This window comes from Dermacentor andersoni, chromosome 5 (assembly GCF_023375885.2).
Source record: "Dermacentor andersoni chromosome 5, qqDerAnde1_hic_scaffold, whole genome shotgun sequence".
NCBI lineage: Eukaryota > Metazoa > Arthropoda > Arachnida > Ixodida > Ixodidae > Dermacentor > Dermacentor andersoni.
Genome location: NC_092818.1, coordinates 67,963,171 through 67,983,486, shown reverse-complemented (window position 1 = coordinate 67,983,486; position 20,316 = coordinate 67,963,171). Strand labels below are relative to the sequence as shown.

The 20,316-nt window shown below is 44.4% G+C and overlaps 1 protein-coding gene across 1 annotated transcript in view; it reads left to right on the top strand.

The window, feature by feature from the left end:
• LOC126531965 (atrial natriuretic peptide receptor 1-like) overlaps positions 1-18,816 on the top strand; it is a 71,783-nt gene extending 52,967 nt beyond the window's left edge. The window contains exons 12-14 of the mRNA XM_050179675.3: positions 4,681-4,779; positions 8,879-8,970; positions 18,644-18,816. Of these exons, the coding sequence (XP_050035632.3) occupies positions 4,681-4,779; positions 8,879-8,970; positions 18,644-18,712 (260 nt within the window). The 3' untranslated portion in view covers positions 18,713-18,816. The remainder of the gene's footprint in view (positions 1-4,680; positions 4,780-8,878; positions 8,971-18,643) is intronic.
• Positions 18,817-20,316: the final 1,500 nt, after the last annotated feature.

The following is a 20,316-nucleotide window of genomic DNA, read 5'->3' as shown; positions in this document are numbered from 1 at the left end:
CCGAAATGAGTGTACCGGTAAGTCAGTGTGACGTCATGGTTATTGTTTCTTTTTTTCGTATCTGGTTCGAGTTGGCTGTGTTCCAGAAACTTGGCATGGACAATATTTGGCTCCTATTCAACAAAGTGTCGTCTATCTTTACATATAAAGAACAGAGGAAGTCGAAATTCATGCCGTCGCGGTGCGTTGGTGCTGGAACTTCGAAATCACTTCGCCATCCGGGATTTTCTTTTTCTTTTCATGTTTTTCGGTTCACCCAGCCTCTTCCCGGCAATAAGCGTTGCGTTTTTTGGCGCTGTACGAAGGTTATTTACTTATAGAAGGGAAACAGTTTTTTATACTAAATGCCACTCTGCAGCTTCATGAAAGGAACAAAAATTGTCATTGGTCCGATGGCAGCACGAAGCTACAACGGCTTTCACAGAAAAAAAAAAAGAAAACAAGCTTCGCAGTGGGAGAAAAATTTGTCCGGTTTTGGGGCGCACCGAACCCAAGACGCACGTCGTTCCGCAGTGGTCTCAGTACTGTCTGACCTAACCAGGAGGCTAGACATATTGCAGGCCAAATAAAATCGGCAACTCTAATCACAGGTAGACAGAGAAAGGCAAATAAGTTATGCGGAAGCCCTGCAAGGTGGACGAACATTTATGCAAGATAAAATTGTCCTCAACCAGACTGTAGCCACGAAGGCGCAAATAAAATCCACATGGGTTTCTCGGAAAGCGAGCTTCACAGTTCAGGAAACATTCTTGACTTCCCCGGACCAGGGGAATGTTTCTTCAACTGCGAATCTTTTTTTTCATGAGTTTTCTTTATTGCTTTGTGCTACAGTAGGGGTGGTGGATAATTACTTTGTTCATGAATCTTCCTAGAACTTGGGGGATTCCGCAGAACAAATTCGCCACGTTTAAAGGTTTTGCGATGAATGTTTTTAAAGGAGTGCAGGCGCCAAATTTTCGGGCGACTACATTTTACTCCTGAGTAATATACAGCATCTAGGAGACCATAACAGCGACTAGCATATGCACGATCGTGTCGCCAGTACTGAAACATCACGCATTTTATATCACGAAGTTTCTCGTTTCATTATTACCGCCAGCAGGCGTGAATTGCTTTTGAGTGACGTAAATGAAGGTCATGTGAACCACCAAAGCGTTGATGACAGCAAACTCGTGTGTCGTCTGCTCAATTTCACCGATGCTGAAGCTACGTGGGAGACGTGCACTTGTATCTCCCGGCCCCGTTAAGGCAAATGCTCGTGCATTCGCTGTGAAAATACGTCGTCACCAGCGTTTTTAACGTCATAGTATTGTTCTCTCAACAATGACGTTTTCTTGATGGCAATCGTGACTAGTACGGAGTTGGGAGACACGTTTCATTTCAAGGCTTTAAAATTGAAATAAATTACCTTTTAGCCGTCTGCAGTCAGCCATACCTCGTGAAAGATTTCCTCGTAGGCATGCAAAGCCTATGGTATGTATCAATTTAGCGTCTGCATTTATTGTCCAGACCCCTTTACTATTCGTGTTTTATTGCGAAAGCATTATATGCCCATTACACAAAAATCTGTCGGCGTAGTCGGCGTGAACGAAAGATGGTTCCAAAAATGGGCGACGGCACAAAGCGTAAGAACATGTCGCGAAATGCTGAGATTGGCGGCATATTTCTCAGGTGGTTCCTGTACACTAATTAAATAATGGCTTTGAAAAGAAAATTTTGTAAATTTCGGCCTAGGTGGGGATGGAACCCGGGCCTTCGGGGTGTCAGACGAGCGAACACATCCTAGATAGCAGAAGGCCGTTGCACTTCGATCCATGACGTCATGCTACATCGCCCAACTGCCATATAATTTACTGGGATGCTCCCGAGTGGGCCGCGGTGATTTTGACGTCACCGCTTTCGTCACGCCGGGCTTGGCAATGGACATTTCTGTGAAGGTAGCATGATGTCATAAATCAGGGCGCACAGGCCTGCTATCTAGGAGCCGTTGGACGAGCACGCTTCACCGACGCCACAGCAACTCCACGGTTCTCGTTGACTAAAGCTGTGCCCAGTACTTGCGTCATCGCACACGTGAATGCACAGCCAATGGAGAGGAAGTGGCGCCAGGTCGTGAGTGTATAAAATTAGTGCATAAAACAAGAAGCACGTATGCCCGTTGACTGAAGCTGAGTGGTCCTTCGAGTTGGGAAGTACTCGGGGGCAAGCGAGCGCGTTGAGCCACTTGGCACGTTTTGATTTGGCCTTACCAAGGCGCAGCTACCATGCAGGCGAGCACCTGCGCGGAAAAAAAAGGTATTTCATTAAAGGCACTACTATGCTTTCGCATTTCCACGCGTAAGCAGTCTCAAGGGTCTCTGCCGAATTTTTGGCGTTTCATTTTGAGCCTCTTTCAAGTCGAGCTTCCAGACGATGCGATCTCAGCCGCTTCTTGAGACAGCGTTAACGGAGACACGCTCATGCCGTCCGGTGTCCCGATTTGCGGCACTCCTTCCTTGCCTCCCGTTTTTTGGCATTTCAATATAGATGCAAGTGTTGTGTACCATATCCCCGGATACGTTTGATAGCCAGAGGGCAGCTTGGAAGCGTGCATTCGAACATAGGTCGTAAAAGTTGGGGCTCGAAACGCGATTCAGAACTTGGGGGACACTGACAACAGTGTGAAAGCCTTGCAATCTGAGGTCGACACTTTTCTTGTCTAAATTCCTCTTAACTTCGAGCCCTCCTACTCGAATACATGTAAAACGCAGAAATGCATTTATTAGAGGACCTCTGGACTGACTTCAATGAAATCATTTGCATTTGAAAGGAAAATGTACATTCTAGTGATAGCCGTAAAGATAAATTTAAGTTTATGCTTGGAATCTTTTTCCGGAATGCCCGCAAACTGTGTCAAGTCTCAAAAAAGTTGAAGCACGAAGGTTAGAAATCCGTAGCTCAGCACCAAAAACAGATATCACATTTTGTTTTCAATAACTCAGAAAACAACATGATAGCGTAAATAAGAAATTGCTTCCAACAGTCCCTTGTGACCTTTTGTTTTAAATTCAGAAAATATGATGAATTTGGTGCAGTGGTTAGTGACAAAAACAATTTCTCCGTTTTTATGTATGTATATAGGAGCTCCGGAGCTAAAGCTTTCCCTTCAGAAAAAAAGATTAATTCTCGTGCCTATAAGGAGCATAATTGGTTCATGGCTTCAATTTTTTTTTTACAAATGTTGCCGTATATTCGCAACTTTAAAAAATTGGGAAACAAACAAAGTTGACGAATGCGAAGACAGATGTTATTATGTAAACAGCATTTGTCGGACCATCAGAACCTTACGTGCGTTGGTTACGTATGAGTTAGCCGATTACTTGAAAGCTTTACAAAACGCGTACTCGCAAATCAGTCGCATATAACAGATCGATGCATAATGCGTCAATTTTGCTCGGGCTACATATGTGCCACTATACGCAGTGTAAAGATTGGGATACCAGTATTGGCGTGAAGCACCTTCATTTCTGTCAGTATAAATGGATCGCTTGATAAAGCAGCCTGCAACGCCGCATGTATCTAAGAAAAACACGTGATACTAATATCGCCTATATGGTTGCAGCCCTAACTACCTGCGCGCCTTACTTCGGCATCATTGCATAGAGAAAAGAACTCATTATTAGGTCGTTTATGTGTCGTTTGCGCAGGTGCTGTAATTGTCGCACCACGCATGACGCGGTCGGAGCTAAATTTGGCCTCTCGGTCAGCTCGTCAATGCTCACTCAGCTGTAATATAGGCATGGCTCACCAAACTCAATAGGTGCCCATACAAGTGTTTTAGGGCTTACAATTGTCGCAATTTGTTCCCAAAATTTGATTGTTGCTCGGCTACGGCGCTCCCCCCTCCCCCGCTCGTTCTGCACGTAGGGTTCGAAAATTGACGGGAAAGGGCTCGGGCTGCAAGAAAGAGAGCTGTCAATTTCGCGCCCATCACCTTTGACCACCGTGGGCCCACTACGAATAGGGAGACAGCATGAATGCAAGATTAGGCCGTATAGGACCTCCACTAGCCGTATCTTAGGTCAAGAATGTTAGGTTTGTAATCAGTCAATAAATGTCACTTGTGCATTTGGCTACGCCAACACTGTACCACGCACCCTCAGAAGCACGCACAAGCCCTTTTACGTACTGTACTCCACTGCAGCCGCGTCCCCGATACAGCCTCCCGGTGTTGTTGGTATTTTTTTTTTTTTAGTTGCGCAGTTGAAACCATGATACTTTATAGAATTGAAATTTTATGATGTTGAACTATTGAAAAATATTGGTGGCCTACATTCGAAATCTGCTCCGCACAGTATGTATATCTTTTAAGTTTCTCCTTTATGTGCTGCAAACATGGTCAAATTTGGTACTTTGAATACTCTTCTTTCCCGTGTACTTACGTTGCATCTTCTGAGGTAAACCTTCCTCTTAGACATTGTCAGTCACGTTTCCCTACTTCGTCAGGATTTTCAGAAGTACGGCATGCTCTGCACAAACGCAAAGTTATTCTTGAAAATGGTAGACGTGCGACCCACAGATGCCCGGGTCTCTTCGATATGTATTCGCGCGAGCCTTTCTGTATTGTGCTTGTCCTTCGAAAGGTAGAGCTTATCTACAACGAGTTCGCAGATGTAGAATTTATTCTTTATTTACGGTTAGGTCCTTGCGTCGCTGGTGTGGTGGGCCTCAAGATGCCGAAGTACTGCCTGTTCGGCGACACAGTCAACACAGCCTCACGCATGGAAACAACCGGAGAACGTAAGTCTGGCACGCATCTAGTAAGTAAGTAAGTAAGTAAGTGCTTTATTCCCATATACAACATACATTTGAATATGGACAGGTCTTGAGGAAAAAAGCTGCGTCAGCAGCTTGACTAAGTCCTAAGACCCATTTTATGGCAGCAGCAGGGGGGAAAACAGTGCATATGGAAATGATAACAATAAAGCAGAAAAGGGCGAATAAGTTAACGCAAAAGAAACAAACACAAATTGATAAACACAAACATTGATAAACCAAAACAAGTTACTTAGCTTGCATATTAAGAAATCAGCAGTATGAAAAAAAAAACCACACTCAGATCAGTCACACATACTAACAGCAGATAGTGTTGCAAAAGTAAAGTACAAAGTATTAGGCATAAAACCAGCTCTAGCAGCAATAATAATTATACAGACTAGTTAACGAAGACTGTAAAACATCGATATCAACGACGATCAGTGTGTTAAGCAGGACAGGCAGCGTATAAGTAATCATTTGCTTTCCATAATTAGTGCGCGGGTGCATTACGTGCCAATATTCTGGAGATCGTGTTTGATAATGGCGTATGTTCTGTTTAAGGTTAGCTATGGAACGGATACAGCAATTATTCGATTTACACTCTCTAACGTATGCACGGACTAACCTGTAAGTGTACAAATCATGCGCTTTGTGTATTTTCAGTTCTTGGAAAAGCTTTAGGTGCACGTTAAAGAACCCCAGGTGGTCGAAATTTCCGGAGTCCTCCACTACGGCGTGCCTCATAATCAGAAAGTGGTTTTGGCACGTAAAACCCCATATATTATTAGTTCTTGGAAAAGAGGTTCACTTGGGGAGTCCCATGGTACATCACATATCACACGGAGAATTTTTTTCTGAATTATGAATAGTCTACCTATATTTGTGACAGATGTGGTACCCCAGACAAGGGAGCAATAATTCAGATGACTGATGAAAAGGGCGTTATATGTTAGCATTTTTACATGTCGTGGAAGGTACCTAAGGGAGAAAACCAGTCCAACTATCTGTGAAAGTTTAGTGACAAGTGATAATATATGGCTATTCCACGACATATCGTGGTCGAAAATGATCCCTAGGCTCTTAACTGAGCTCACTAGTTCAATTTTCTCCGAATTTAGTGTAATGTCAGCAGGCAGCGTAGCGTTTTTGTTCTTGGCTTGGAATAATATGGCTTTAGTTTTAGTAGTGTTAATTATGAGACCATTTTTAACGGACCACACATGTAGTTTGTCTAGTACTGCATTGGCAGTCCTTAACAAGTCTGAGGTATGGTGAGACGAAAACAATAGTGTAGTGTCATCAGCATAGATGATGTATTTGGTGTCATTGTCAATATTTACAATATCATTAACATAGATATTGAAAAGTAGAGGGCCAAGTAGGCTCCCTTGCGGCACTCCTATCCATGTGTTCCTTAACTGAGATGACAGGTTATTTACGTGTGTAAACTGAACTCTGAAGCTTAGATATGATCTAATTAAGTCAAGGGCGACGCCGCGAATTCCATAGTTAAACAATTTATTGAGTTCATGAATAATGCAGTCGAATCTTCTCCGGAATCACTGCAATTTCAACGCCAACAAATCACCACGATTGATATCCGACGGGGTTAACAAATCAGCAGCCACTTCAGGCTATTTGACGTGCTCAAAGGTCATTAGGAGGTCCGCGTGGCGCACACATTTTTTTTTTTTTTTTAGCGATAGCTCTGCTATTTCAGGTAAAAACTCAGGAAACGCCTCGTTCCGTCAGGCTAACCCTCAAGCTCAGCCAAGGTCAGACTGCGACTTAGTCTTCCACTACCGGCGGCAGCTGCGTACGCCGCGTGGGCACCCAAGTCTTGAAAGCGATCTGCGATGTGTACAAAGTGCACCGAGTGCTTCTAGCTTCGTATGCGCTGTGCTTTCGACGCTTAGTTGGCACTGATCCAAGACGCAGCATGAAGGTCAATTCGCTCGCTTCTGCTGCCACGCTTCCTCACTCCGGCGTTTTGACAGCGAGTTTCTGCGGTGATCGAGGGTGACCGAGTTAGATGTGTTCATGTCTACCTGTGCGCGCATGACGCCATGCTTGTTAACTTAATTAGTAAGCGAATGCTTACAAGTTCATGCAGCTGATAAAACTACTATCCTTACTTCCTATAGCTGTATACTAATTTGCTATCGTAATTGATGCTTACCCTTTCGGGCGGAACTTTGTCTTTTTCTCCGCGGTAACGTTCAGAGAAAACTAAAGTAAAGCTAAAATGAGGTAACCGCATATAAATACCTTGGCCTCTGGATTACTAACACTCTCTCGTGGAACAAACATGTTGACATTGTCACGGCAAACTGCCTTCGAAAACTATTTTTCCTAAGACGCTCTCTAAAATTCGCTACGCCTCCTGTGCGTTTTCTTTCTTACAATGCAATCATTCGACCAATGTTGGAATACGCAATTGTCATATGGGATCCCTTTACTAAAAGAAACATTACTAAACTAGAAAAAGTTCAAAAAAGGGCAGTACGATTCATATATAATTCTTATGGCCGCACTTCAGTTACGGAGCTTCTCAAGAGAAGTGGATTGCCATCTGTGACACAAAGGAACCAAACATCCCGTTTAAAATTTTTATTTCAGCTCATAAAAGGGCATTACAACATTGATACATCACGCTTTATCACTTTCTCTACTGGTTATACTACACGTCATCGACACTCACAGACAATAACACCGTTAATTACTAAAAAGAATTGCTTCAAATTTTCCTTTTTCCCCAGAACTATTGTTGAATGGAATAATCTTACTGATGACGTTGTAACTCAATGCTCACTGCCATTGTTTGAGTCGCACCTATGTTTATGTAGCGAGTGATTTACTGTGTGTTGTTCAGTAACTGCTTGCATTTGTACATCGCGAGTGACCTATGTTATGTATCGCTGTATTTTGTACTTAGATTTTTTCACTTTGTATGCACCCTGCTAAGGTCCTGGAAACAGGACCGCAGTATCAATAAATAAATAAATAAATAAATAAATAAATAAATAAATAAATCCATTGCATATTCATCAAATTCCCACTATTGTGAACATAGGCCTTTCGTATAAATGACCAACAAATTTCCCCTGCGTGAGTCGAACCCAGTTCATACTTTAAGATTTCCTAATTACTCGGGCACCCAAGGCTATATTTCTCTAGATATGCTACTAATTCCACGTTACACAAATGCCGTCATCGATGTTGTTCCTGTTAATGATGGTGATGATTTTGATGCAGATTTCTTTATGTGGCTCGGTTAAGGAGACTGATAAAGCAATGTTATTTCTTCTGTGGGTTACACGCGACAAACCATAATTGGTGTAGGCGAAATCGCGAGTGACATGCCATATGTCCCACATCAACCTACGGCCAATGCATACGCTGAATGTCAAAGATCTCTGCGCTCCGCTGCCTTGGAGCAAAACTTAAGGCATTAGTAGATCAAACCGGATTAAAGACATGGTTTTGCACTTCAGGTTATCGCCAACCTCCTGCCAAACGCTTCGTTCGCTCTTTCGACAAACTGTGCTGGTGAATGCCACGTCTCCAGATTAATACCCAGGCGGTCTCGCAAATTCTCAAGAACAACCGCAAGGACTCTCGAGACCACCCTTTGAAAAATGCGGATGCACACTTCCTCAAGAGCACGCGCACACGAGCCGGGGGCGGCCCCGTGTGAACCACCGATGACGTTCCGCGGAAAATTGAGCGTCATCAATCATGCGAAGCGCGCGTGAAGCTGAGCCAAAAGTCGATGCCAGAAACCTTGAACTTTCAGGCTAAGGGCTGTACGACCTTCAAGTGAAGGCGCCTTCCTGCCGCAACTAAGGTTCTATATTATGACAACTGTGGGTGTACTCGTCTGAAGTGGATGTATGTATGCGCGTGGGCCTGAAGTCATTACAAATTTTTTTTCCTTCGAGGGCGTCCGTACTTTACGCCGTATTTTGTATTCTCAGTTAATGAAGAGTACGGTGCCCTCGGATAGCTGGACAGCGATCCAAATGGCCGCCATTCTATCTACTGCTGATGCCTCCTTTTCGATGTTCTCTCCTCTCAACAGCGCTAAAGATTCACGTCAGCTCCAAGGCCAAGGAACTGCTCGACAACTTTGGAAACTTCCAACTCACACTAAGAGGCGAGGTGCAAGTGAAGGTGAGTAACTTTAGGGGAAGATGAAGTCGGGTGGCGCCTTCCGTTTGAGTTGCGAGATAGATGGTCGTCGTTATGTCATTCGAGGCGTTAAGCGAAGTATATGAAGTATATGCGTGAGTTTTTTTTATTATTATTATAACGTGGCCACACATCTCCCGGGTTGGCTTCTGGGATGTTTTGGCTCTGCGCAATAATATTATAGCACGTGTTCTTTACTCATTTGTTTGCTTTTTATGGCGCTGTTCAGGGCACGAATCATAACCATAAATCCAAAGTCAACACTTCACTGACGTCCCGTCTTGACAAGAGTCACAGACCCTTACTATATATTCTGAATGTAAATTAGCTGTAAGAGTGCATATATTATCAGCGCTTAACATGTTCACCCTACGTCGCTTTTGTTCCTTCATGCCTTCCTGCGCTGGAGACACCATTATTTCTTAAACCAGAACCAATGCATCGATCGTACTTCTCAGCCCTCCTGGGAAAGGTCAATTGAAGGCCGTGCTTAGACAAGTGTTGCCCAATGTGATTCTGCGTACGCCGTAATTGTCTGTTTTCTTTTCCCAAGCGATGTCGTATAATGGAAGCTGTTAGCGCCCACTGGGGTACCGTGCGTGACCGCAAAGACTATAACCATATCGTCTTCGATTCGGTGGCAGCCTGTGACGTCATGCTGCACTTATTCGAAGTACTTGTTCGATGCTCGATATACTCCAGACTCACGCCGGAAAGATGAGAACATGCACACCGCATTACGGAGCAACAAGGAAACGTTCGAGAACTCACATTTCAAAGGTCTCAGCTGGTGGTGCACATACGAAATTGAAAAATTTAAGTCGGGGGCAAGCTCCGGTTCGGCCCATTAGTTGTGCACTCGAGTTGAGAGCACAGATATTGTGAATTTTACGGCATGTCTTCAAATCATATGCAACCAATTATTTGCATCCGAAGTTTTGCATAGATAGAGGTAGAAAAGGAAAGGCAGGGAAGCTAACCAGGTTGAACCTGCGGGACATGTTCTGTAAGTGTCCACCTAGTGGACTGTCCTTTTCGGCCTATGCTGCCTAGAGCTGCACGAACTAGAACGAGGCAGGCTCGAGGAGTCTGTCTCCTTCTCGCGCGTACTCCAGGCCAACCAATTCGCGATTCAGCAGCGGACAAAATGGAGAAGCCACTAGATGTACACTTGCAGAATTCCTCCCCCCCCCCCCACCTGGTTTGCTGCCGAGAAGGCAGCTAAAAGAAAGACCAATAGTAATGCAGCGTTCATAACAGCGTTCACTGCCCACTTAAGGGCGGTCGCAGAGCCATATCAACATTAAAAAGTGCAGCAGGGCTATGGTTACTCTGGAAGACGGCCGAGTCAATGGTCCAATATATTTACTCCTGTGAACTCTCTGTCGTCTAATCGGCGTAAAGCAGCCCGCGAAGAGTGTCTTTCGTCAACAAAATAAGGTCAGTCGATGAGGACGTGCACCAAGAGCCAAACACTGCAAGCCAGCTAAATGTTTTATTCACCAAGGTACCTGTCATAATATTAGAAACAAAATTTAAAAGTTGACGTCGTTACCGACTTGCAACAGGCCTGCCGTAAACTTACCAACGGACGAACACCGCAGCTGGCGGCTGAGATCAAGCCAGAGTTTGGAAGAATCGCATCCAATCACGGGGACGTCGGGCTACACGAAAGGGCGAACACCTTAGCTCGAGTGCTGACCAACCGAGCGGAGCAAAACCAATAGTCCATCAATCCCCACCATTTCCCTTCGTGCCCCTGTCATCAAATTAGAGCGAATTTATTTATTTATTTATTTATTTATTTATTTATTTATTTATTTATTTATTTATTTATTTATTTATCTATGTATTTATTTAAGATACTTTCAAGGCCCGAAGGCATTACAGAAAAGAGTAGGTGAGCATAACAAAACATTAGTGTAACATACAAAGACATATTCAACGTGACGTATGTCTCGAGATCCAGCGGCTCAATCGCAGTATTTATCCTGCAGGATAAGGATATATCGGATCGAGTCCGATTTATCCTTATCCTCACAAAAAGCTCAACGCTGAAGAGGCAGTAGCTTTCAGACTTATCCAAACACACTCCCAAACATCCACAGATACAGCGAAATGTACCCACTCATATATCGCAGCATCTGCCTCTGGTGCGGCGACACGTGCCCTACACTCTTCCACATCTAATGGAGGTGCGGGGCAAAACTCGGCACTTAGAGACGCCTAGCACCTCATTTCAGCGATGGAGGGTACCGGTGATACGCTGGCGGGCCAAGAAGCGCTCGTCCAGCAAGTTCGTCGAGCAGCCATAGCCAGTGGAGACGATCCTGGGGGGTTATTCTGTAAGAGTCCACCTAGTGGACTGTCCATTTCGGCCGCTGCTGATTGGCTAGGGCCGCTCGTCTCCTCCTCGCTCGTACAGCTACATCCAATGAGCAGCGGCCCTCTGGAGTAAGGACACCATCCACTCGACTTCAAGAGCAACGACTTCGATGGTTGAAATAAATGTTTACTCTCTCTCTCTTTCTCTTTCTACTTGACAGTCCCTTTTTTTTTTGCAATGTTACGGAAAGACGTCCAAAGCAACTTTAGTATTATGGTATGATTCTAAGTGAAGCGATAAAATACACAACAGCATTAGAAGTACATGTAAACCAGAGGAATAGCGGCGAATAAAAGACGCTTTTTTCTGTAACGCAGCCGTGTGTAAGGAGGCTCGCCGTAAGCGGCGGGTACATGTTGAATTCGCAAGCATGGCACTGCGCTCCGTCACAGCTTTACTTATTTAGGGAAAAATAAGTTACAGAGAAAGAAGCCAAACAAACGGAAAAGAAGTCCAAATTTTTCGTGTGCAAACAAGGCTTGGTTTGCTATTTTTAATCCGTAAGCATTGTCAGGCGATTCACCAAGCAAATCTGTCCGTAACGCGTAACACGACGCGCAAAATGAAGAAAACCAGAATAACTACGAAAGAAAAAATTAGAAAAGAAGGTTGTGGTGGTGAGTTTCGAACCTACGACCCCACGTTCAAAACTGCGCTAAGCTCCCGGCAGAGCCGAATATATCTGAACCATATCGTGTGTTGTACCTCGTTGTCTGTATTGTCGCGCAATACAGAGAGATAAGCAGTCGGTGAGTCGGCAAGGATGATAATGGGTGATGATTGGTTATAAAGGCCTCATCGTGGTTCATAATGGTTCGACGCGGATGGATATGGTGCAAAAGAGAGATGAGGGCTTATAATGGCCGGAGTAATTCTGATAATGTTGACAAGGCCCGATAAGGGTTGGATCGAGTCCGATAAGGTCGATAACGATGGACAAGGGTCGATAGGGGTTTATACTGGTGGGATCAAGAGCCAAAACAGATTACGAGGCCAATAAAGTATAGGTATATTGAACCATCTACGGCTTTGTCAATTGCGGTAAACATACGTCGTCGTGTCGTATGCGTGTAGATCAGCAAGTGGCACAATGCTTACGCATACTTAGGCAACTCTAGTTGAGTTTCTGCATAATTTCTTTTGCTTTCTAGTAACAGATAACGCAGTGGCCTTCGGCGTATGCGCTCACTTCTTCAAAGGGCGCCTTGAACTGCGTCCGTAGGTGGGTTACGTGACACCGAGTCTTAGCGCCTCTGCTTGTGACGTAGAGACTGGCACCGCGTCTTCCGTGCCTTTCAAACGCTATTTCGTGTAGCGCCGTTTCTCACTCGGAGTATTCCTCCATTCCAAGACGGCCCTGTAAAATTCAAGGGTGGAATAACGGGTATTCCATATCCATATTTTAAGTTTCCTGAACAGCGTGTTCTGCCAAGCCATTGCTCGCGGGTAGTATGGTCTAGACGGATGCGGTTGATGTTGAATTGACTTGAGAAGGACAGGAAGCAAGCACTGTTGAAGGCAGGACCATTATCATTGCACAGCTTGGCTGGGAGCCATGCGTCACAAAGATTTCTGCGCTTGCATTGATTAAAGTAGCAGCGGTAAACTGATTTAAGATTTAGGGCTTCGAAAAAAAAGGAGTAAAAATCTTCTGATATATAAGGCATTCACTTCATGACGAAAAAGATCGACACCGACAATTTGCCGAGGCAAATTTGGCAGCTTTAGGGGCGTTCAATTTCTCGTTCTGTACTTATTTCAAGCAGTGCATAACGTCGCTCTAACTGTAATGTCAGCATTCATGCTTTGCCAGTACATTACTTGCCTGGCTCTCATCATTTCATCTTCGCCACGATGTGCAGTGGGAAACAGGCCAAGAACTTCTTTGCATTTTGTTGTAGGAATGGCAAGCTTGTTGCTTCTTTGAAGCCGCCCCATCTTCCACGTGCAGCTCGTCGCGGTAACTCCAGTATGCCTTTAAAGCATCCGGCTGTTGCTGCTTGCTTTGCGGCCACTCGTTGCTAGCGTAACGGAAAAACGTGGTCATGAAGTTACCGTTATGGGTTTCATCTTTCATGCTCAGCAGCTGCGGATCTCAAATACATAGCGAATAAACAACATTGACTCGAAATTGCTCCGTTTCATCAACCAACTCGGTTTTTACAGGGAAAGCGTTAATGTGCGTCGGCCGAAGAGAGTTTCTTTATTGGTTTGTATGTTACCGTGATAGGAACTTTTGGAGCACTAGCGCCATGCGTTAAAGGCGGAGAGGGACGTCACAAAGCGGTTTCTTGAAAATTGATTCGAGTGGCCCGTGATTGGACTTCATTGTGACTACTGGTTGTCCGAGTATGTAGTCCTTGAATTTCATGCAGCCATGAACTGTGGCTAGGGTTTATTTTACAACTTGCGCGTACCGCTGATGCGCGTCAGTTAAGCAACGGGGCTAATAGATTACAGGACGATTATCTTGCAAAATGACGCCACCCACATAACAACTTCACTGGTTTAGATTGGTCAAAGTAATCCAGGACTATCGCTGTAACAAGGCTAGCTCGTAACCTCCGAAAACTGCTTTCCTGCGCTTCTGTCCCCGTCCATGCGATGTCCTTCTCCAGTTGCTCCCGAATAGACGCGGATAAAACGGCCATGTTTGGGATGAACTGATACACAAAGATTATCATGCCAAGGAATACATAAAGCTCCTTACTGTTCTTTCGTGCTGCTACTTGCATGATACCTTGCACTCTGTACAGGTCGAAGGAAAGCCTTTCTGGGGTTAGGAGGTAGCCTATAAAGCCTACGTGGGACTGCAAAACTTGACACTTTTTATTGGGATTAAGTTGCCTTCTCTGCAGCGTTCAATGAAGGCGGTGAGGTTTTTATCGTGGTCCTCCCTAAAGCTTTCTTAGACCAATATGCCATCCATCATGATAGCTATGCCAGCCAAACTTCCAACCACCTCGTGCATGGCGCGTTTACAAGCTCTGGTACTGATGTGATGCCGAATGGCATGCGCAGAAACCTGTACTTTCCTAAGCTTGTGCTTCTGGTGCAAACAGGCGAACTTTCTTCGTCAAGGGTTATCTGCCTAAACCCTAACGCAGCGCCCAGGGTGGAAAAATATTCATCTCCTTGCGAACGTGGGAGTACGTCTTGCAAAGTAGGCGTGTAGTAATGGCCTGACAGGATCGCTTTGTTCAAATCTGAAGAAGCCAGGCATATGCGCACCTTTCCATTTTCAGTACTACAACCAAGAGCTGAACCAAGCGCACGGATCTGTCATCTTTGCAACGACGCCATAGCGTACCATCTCGTCCAGGTTTGCTTTCTCGGAGGGCGAAAGCCACTACTTCTTGCTGGTTTTACGGTGGGGTTACGGGTTTTCTTTCTGTAGTGCATTTCGCCAACTGATAAAAGTCAGAAGACAATAAAGAGACACTTTGTACACTCAAAACTTTCATCAGGTGATCGGAAGAGAAGCAGGAACTAGAGCCAGGACTTGGTTGCTGCGTGACGCAATGCACTGTACATAGCTTTGAAAGAATTGCGTTCGTTTGTACTACACAAATGCCAACTTCTAGACAGTTCGAAGCCAAGATTTGCGGGCGTGCCTTAGAGTGATAGCAGCGCTTTAGCTTAGAGCAGAACACACCTTTTCTGCTAACCTTATAATTTTGAAATGTCGCGGCAAAGTTTTGTTACTACTGTGGTTAAAGAAATTGTACCCTTATATTTTAAAAAAACTTTTCAAAAAAATTTTCCATATGATATTTCTAGCTCTCTTTTCTTGCGTATATGTTTGTTTGACCGAATAAAAACAATTGGTATATTTGGGCCATTTCTGCAGTGAGTGCTTGGTAGCGATTAGGTTAACATATCTGTTGCATATTCGCCCTCATTAGAAAGCAATAGTTGGTTAACAGCTTAGCGATTTCGACTTCTTTTACTATGTTTAATCGTGACGACTAGCAACCTAAACTCCGCACCTCAATACGAATAAAAAAATATTTAAGTTACGCGAAGACAATTCAACTTCACACACAGTGGCCGCAGAAAGCATCTTCATTAGCGTTTTTTTACACACCGATCAATATCTTTAGGTATTGGTCAGTGTATAAAAAAACACTTATGAAAATGCTTTCTGTGCCCACTGTGTGTGAAGTTCAATTGTCTACGCGTAACTTAAATGCTTAACCTAAATGCGTAACTTAAATGCTCTGCTAGGAGAGCCTTCGGCTCTCCTAGCAGAGCACTGATGCATTACATTCGTACTAAAATAAAACCAGACAGTAAACGGAGACTATTAGAAGCTACACCAGCACATGTGTTTGACGACAAGGGCGGGCTTACTCGCACGGAAGAGGTTTTCTTTTTTTACTAAGGTTATGACCAACGCTGCATACACACCACACATACTTGAGAAATGGCACCAACCCAGACAAGCTACGATTTCGAAGACTTATACCTGATGCACACATTGCCAGGAGTCATGCAGAGCAGACTTGCAACACCTCATTTGGAGCTGTGCAGCTTTTTCGCAAGGGAGATCCAACATTCAACATTTACTACACGGAGACATTAGAACACTAGGAATTGGATTGCAAACTAACCCTGAAACACAGAAAGCCATTGCGACATATGGCAGACAAAGTGGCCTGTTTCGAGTAGTGTAGAAGGGGTCGATTAGCCCGTGTGAGAGCGGCGGAAGTGAACACGCACCTGAGTCTGCATAAAGCGGAAGATCCAAGACTCAGATGAAGATGTGCTTCAGCCAACAGTCCGGGAACCCACATTCCTGTCCCTCCTTATCCCCAACAGTGGCCTAGAGCCGTCCCCTTCCTTAAAACAAAGGCTTTATTCATTCATTCATTCATACACCGAACCACCGCTGTGGCTTAGCGGCTATGGTGTTGCACTGCTAAGCACGACAACGCGGGATCAAATCCCGGCCACGACAGCCGCATTTCGATGGGGGTTTAGGCGCATTATCTTTAGGCGCATGTTAAAGACGCCCGGGTCGTCAAAATTAATCCGGAGTCCCTCACTGTGGCGTGCCTCGTAATCAAAACTTGGTTTCAGCATGTAAAACCCAAGAATTCAATTTTTATGTACTAGGTGTCCCATCTAACCTGGACCAAGATTTAAAAGTAAGACAGCAAGAGCTCTAGAGAAATCGTATCGACTGCACATTAGCGGCATTCGTGCATACTTAGAACCAGTATTTCTTTTATCACTAAATGTTATATGATTCAATGTTTTTACTTGGTCAACTTTTTAATTATTGCTTGAGTCCCTAACATGTGAATTACAAAGCTGTAGAGCACCTCGAATAACGTTTGACGGAAGCATTTGTTTTTACGCGCTGAAATGTTCCTGGTTGTTTTTGCCGCGAAAAAGAAAAAAGAAAACCAAAGCCCGCGAAATACGAAATGACTACGTGTGGGGCGGTGGAGCGACTGCTATTGTGCTGTGCTCAAGCGTGCAATAGGTGAAAAAGCACGGCCGCAGCCCGACAGCGGTCACGGTGAAATGACAGGGCGTTACGCCGTTTCGGTACTCCGTTCCATACATAGCAGTCAACGCTGTGAAAGCTACGGAAGTAGTTCGGCCAAGAAAAGTTATCATTCCGCGCGTTCCGCGCGTTCCGTGCATGCTTGGCTGCGCGCCAACGACACGTGAGGCTCCTCGCGACGGGTTGCAAATAAAAAAAAAACCCGAAAAGAACAACAAAAATAAAAATGTTCTGAACCAACGCATTAGCAGCCGCACACCGCAGTGTTTTTTTTTTTTGTTTGTTTGTTTCTAAGGATTAAGACTTGTTTCATTCAGTGCTGCGCATATATAGAAAAGAGTTGCGCACAATTGCAGTAAAAAACATCGAACTATATCCAAGTGAGAACGTTGCAAGAAGTCTTTCTAGCCTCCACAGCGTTGACTGCTATGTATGGAACGGAGTATAGGCATCTGGGCCTCCGGCTCTTGCCGCATAACGGAGCAAATACATGCTACTGGCCGAGCACTGCCGAAGTGACAAAGCGTCCGAGACGGCGAAAAAGAAGGAAACAGCGATTCATTCTGTTTCAAGGACGGAAAGGGTTAAGCGTGTGAGAACGGTGGAAGGCGATGACTGCTACAGCAATTCTTTCCGTTGGATAAAAATGACCTGGTAAATTTCTACGACGGCTGAACTCGTGCATACGAGAGAGAGAGACAGAGAGAGTAAATTTGGCGAGCTTGTTGACCCATAACGCGCTTTTTCAAAATGAAGAAGTGGTTATGACGTGTAGGAAGCCGGTCACGTGTAGAGGTAGAGATGCGGTGGAAGAGCTTAGAAGAGCGTGTATGTGTGCGAATGGGTACATTATATATATATATATATATATATATATATATATATATATATATATATATATATATATATATATATATATAAAGCGAGAGAGAGAGAGCGCAACTGACGGTGGCATGCTGCGGACCACCCATAAGTTGCGCTTCGCTCCTATAGAAGAGGTAGCACATGTGTCGAGTGAGCTCTTGGAGAACACTTTGCAAAATGGTGAACGTGGTTTTAACTATAGATCCGATGCCTCAAATAGGCGTGACGTAATCCTAGCTCATTTCTCGCGCATTTACTGCCAAATTGCCATTCAATTTTTGTTAACGCATTTTGCCCGTGCCATGAAATCCGGTAGCGCAGGCCTTATTAGAAGTACCTCCATACGTACGCAGTTGGCAGGACTGGTTTAGATGAGGTATTGTGGCCTATTGCTGCTGTCGTTAGAAATGAGATGAAGACGACAGGAATAGCGTGTTATTGTATCACCAACACCACAGTCGTTGTCATCGTGCTCCAGTGACAAAAACTTCGCGGCATTTCATATAACGGGTGCGCAATCGGCATCGAAGTTGTACATCACAGTAGCTAAACACGTGCAGTTCCGGGGAGACCACTACTATTGCAGTGCTGACCCCGGCTACATTTCGGCATAACAGGTAGTGGTGAGAAGAGTATAAGTCTGTTCTATATGAAAAGGCAACCCCAATAGTAAAAGCCCAGCAGTGCTTGAACCACGCTTCCTGCTACCTGTTGTGGAATTTGCGCTGATGACAGTGTACGCACACAATAACCTTATGATTACGGGGCAAAAACAGCGACAAGCGACGGTCGTGAGTTCGGACGATGTGTTTGCTCTCTCTGACACCTGTGGACACTCACGGAAACGAAGCTGAAATTTCGACTAAAGTTGCTGATTTTCATTTCTGCAGGGAAAGGGCGTCATGACCACCTACTGGCTGGAAGGGGAGCACAACTGGCAACCGGAACCGGAACAGTGAAACAGCTATTTCCCAGCCATCATGCATCCTGTTATCCGAGTCGAGCTTACTCGAGAAGACGCCGCCAGTGTGAACACAAAGAAAGCAACTGTTTCCCACCCTCCCCCCTCCAAAAAAAGAAAGAAAAAGAAAGAAAGAAACGAAAAGATAGATAGAGATGAACAACAAGCAAAAAAGAAAAAGAAAGCTCGGCTACTATAAGCCTTCCTAAAAAGACTCATTTATCAACTAAAACGGGAATGCTTTGGAAAATGCTAGCCGCATGCCAGATGGTTTGGATGAAGAATGCGTCTATTGGTTCTTCCTCGATAATCATAAAGTGAAAATCGCACGCACTCCAACGAGCATCAAGTGGCAAATGTTGCTTGCATTCCAATTAATAAGCGTCGCGGAGCTTCACGATTTTCTTTAAAGGAGAGGCAATTGCATTCTCGAGCACATTTCGCACGCGTACGCTAAGTATCATGGAAATCAGTCTTCGCGCAACGTGCATGTACGAATTATGAAGATGAATAACAATATCGCCGTAAAAAAACGAAATGCTGTAGGTTTTTAAGCTATCTAAAAAAAACTCCAATCTGTGCCAGTAAGTGCTTTAATTGTTGATGCTATTACCGCCATGATAGGAGTCTAATGTTCAGAATGCAATTTCGTAGGGTCGTCTTGAAATAACGCTTGCGATTTCCGATTGGCTATTCGTAACAGCAGTGTTGAACAATCCTCGTTAGAGCATGACTGTCATACTGGAGGGCAAACAAAAATCTTTGGAAAACGCGTGAAATTGGCTATCGTGAAATTGATCCGGCACCCGACCCATTTAGAAAATGCGAGTGCCGTTAGCAGGTATTCACTCTTTACGTGCTACTCATGCGTGCTTTGAGCCGCCCTGCAACACAAAATCTTCCATTCCCACCAAGGAACGTTGCAAGCTTTTTTTAACGCCCTGATTACGTTAGCGTTTTTCTGGCAGCGAACACGCGGTCAGCCTTAAAATGTCCTAATCAATTTTTGATTATCAGTCACCTGTTGCTATTGTGCCGTCACATGATTATTCATAGGAGAACCAACGCAACCGCTCATTTCCTGCCACCCTAGTGCTTCGAATCATCCTTTCTTTTTGTCGGTCAGTATTTACAAAACGTTCTTCGGCAATTAAGAGCAACTTCAGCTTGCAAAGGTTGTCATTGCACTTGATCTCATAACGTTCACGCACTACTGTCTTCAACACGCGAACCAGTCGTCCTTAACTGAACAGCTTGCAGCGCTTACACTTGTTAAGTTCCGCGCTATTTTTGGAAACGCACAAGTTACGGCGCTGAGTACAGTAGACTCCGCTTAAAAAGACAAAGGCACACTGAAAGAAATTTTTCATTTATCCGAAGTTTTGTTTATGCGAAGGGCACAAAAATTCGCCAATAAGATTTTTATTTAAAAGGGAACCTTAAACGTTGTAAGTTTACTGCGGAAGAACAAAAAGAGACGGTTCTTTCGTGCTCTACTTCAAATATTGCAATTTATTTTGCACAATTAACAAGTTATGTGTTCAGGCGCAAGATGTTTTCGAAGAATTCTGCATAGCCCTTGAGTTCAAGAGAGCCGTGAAG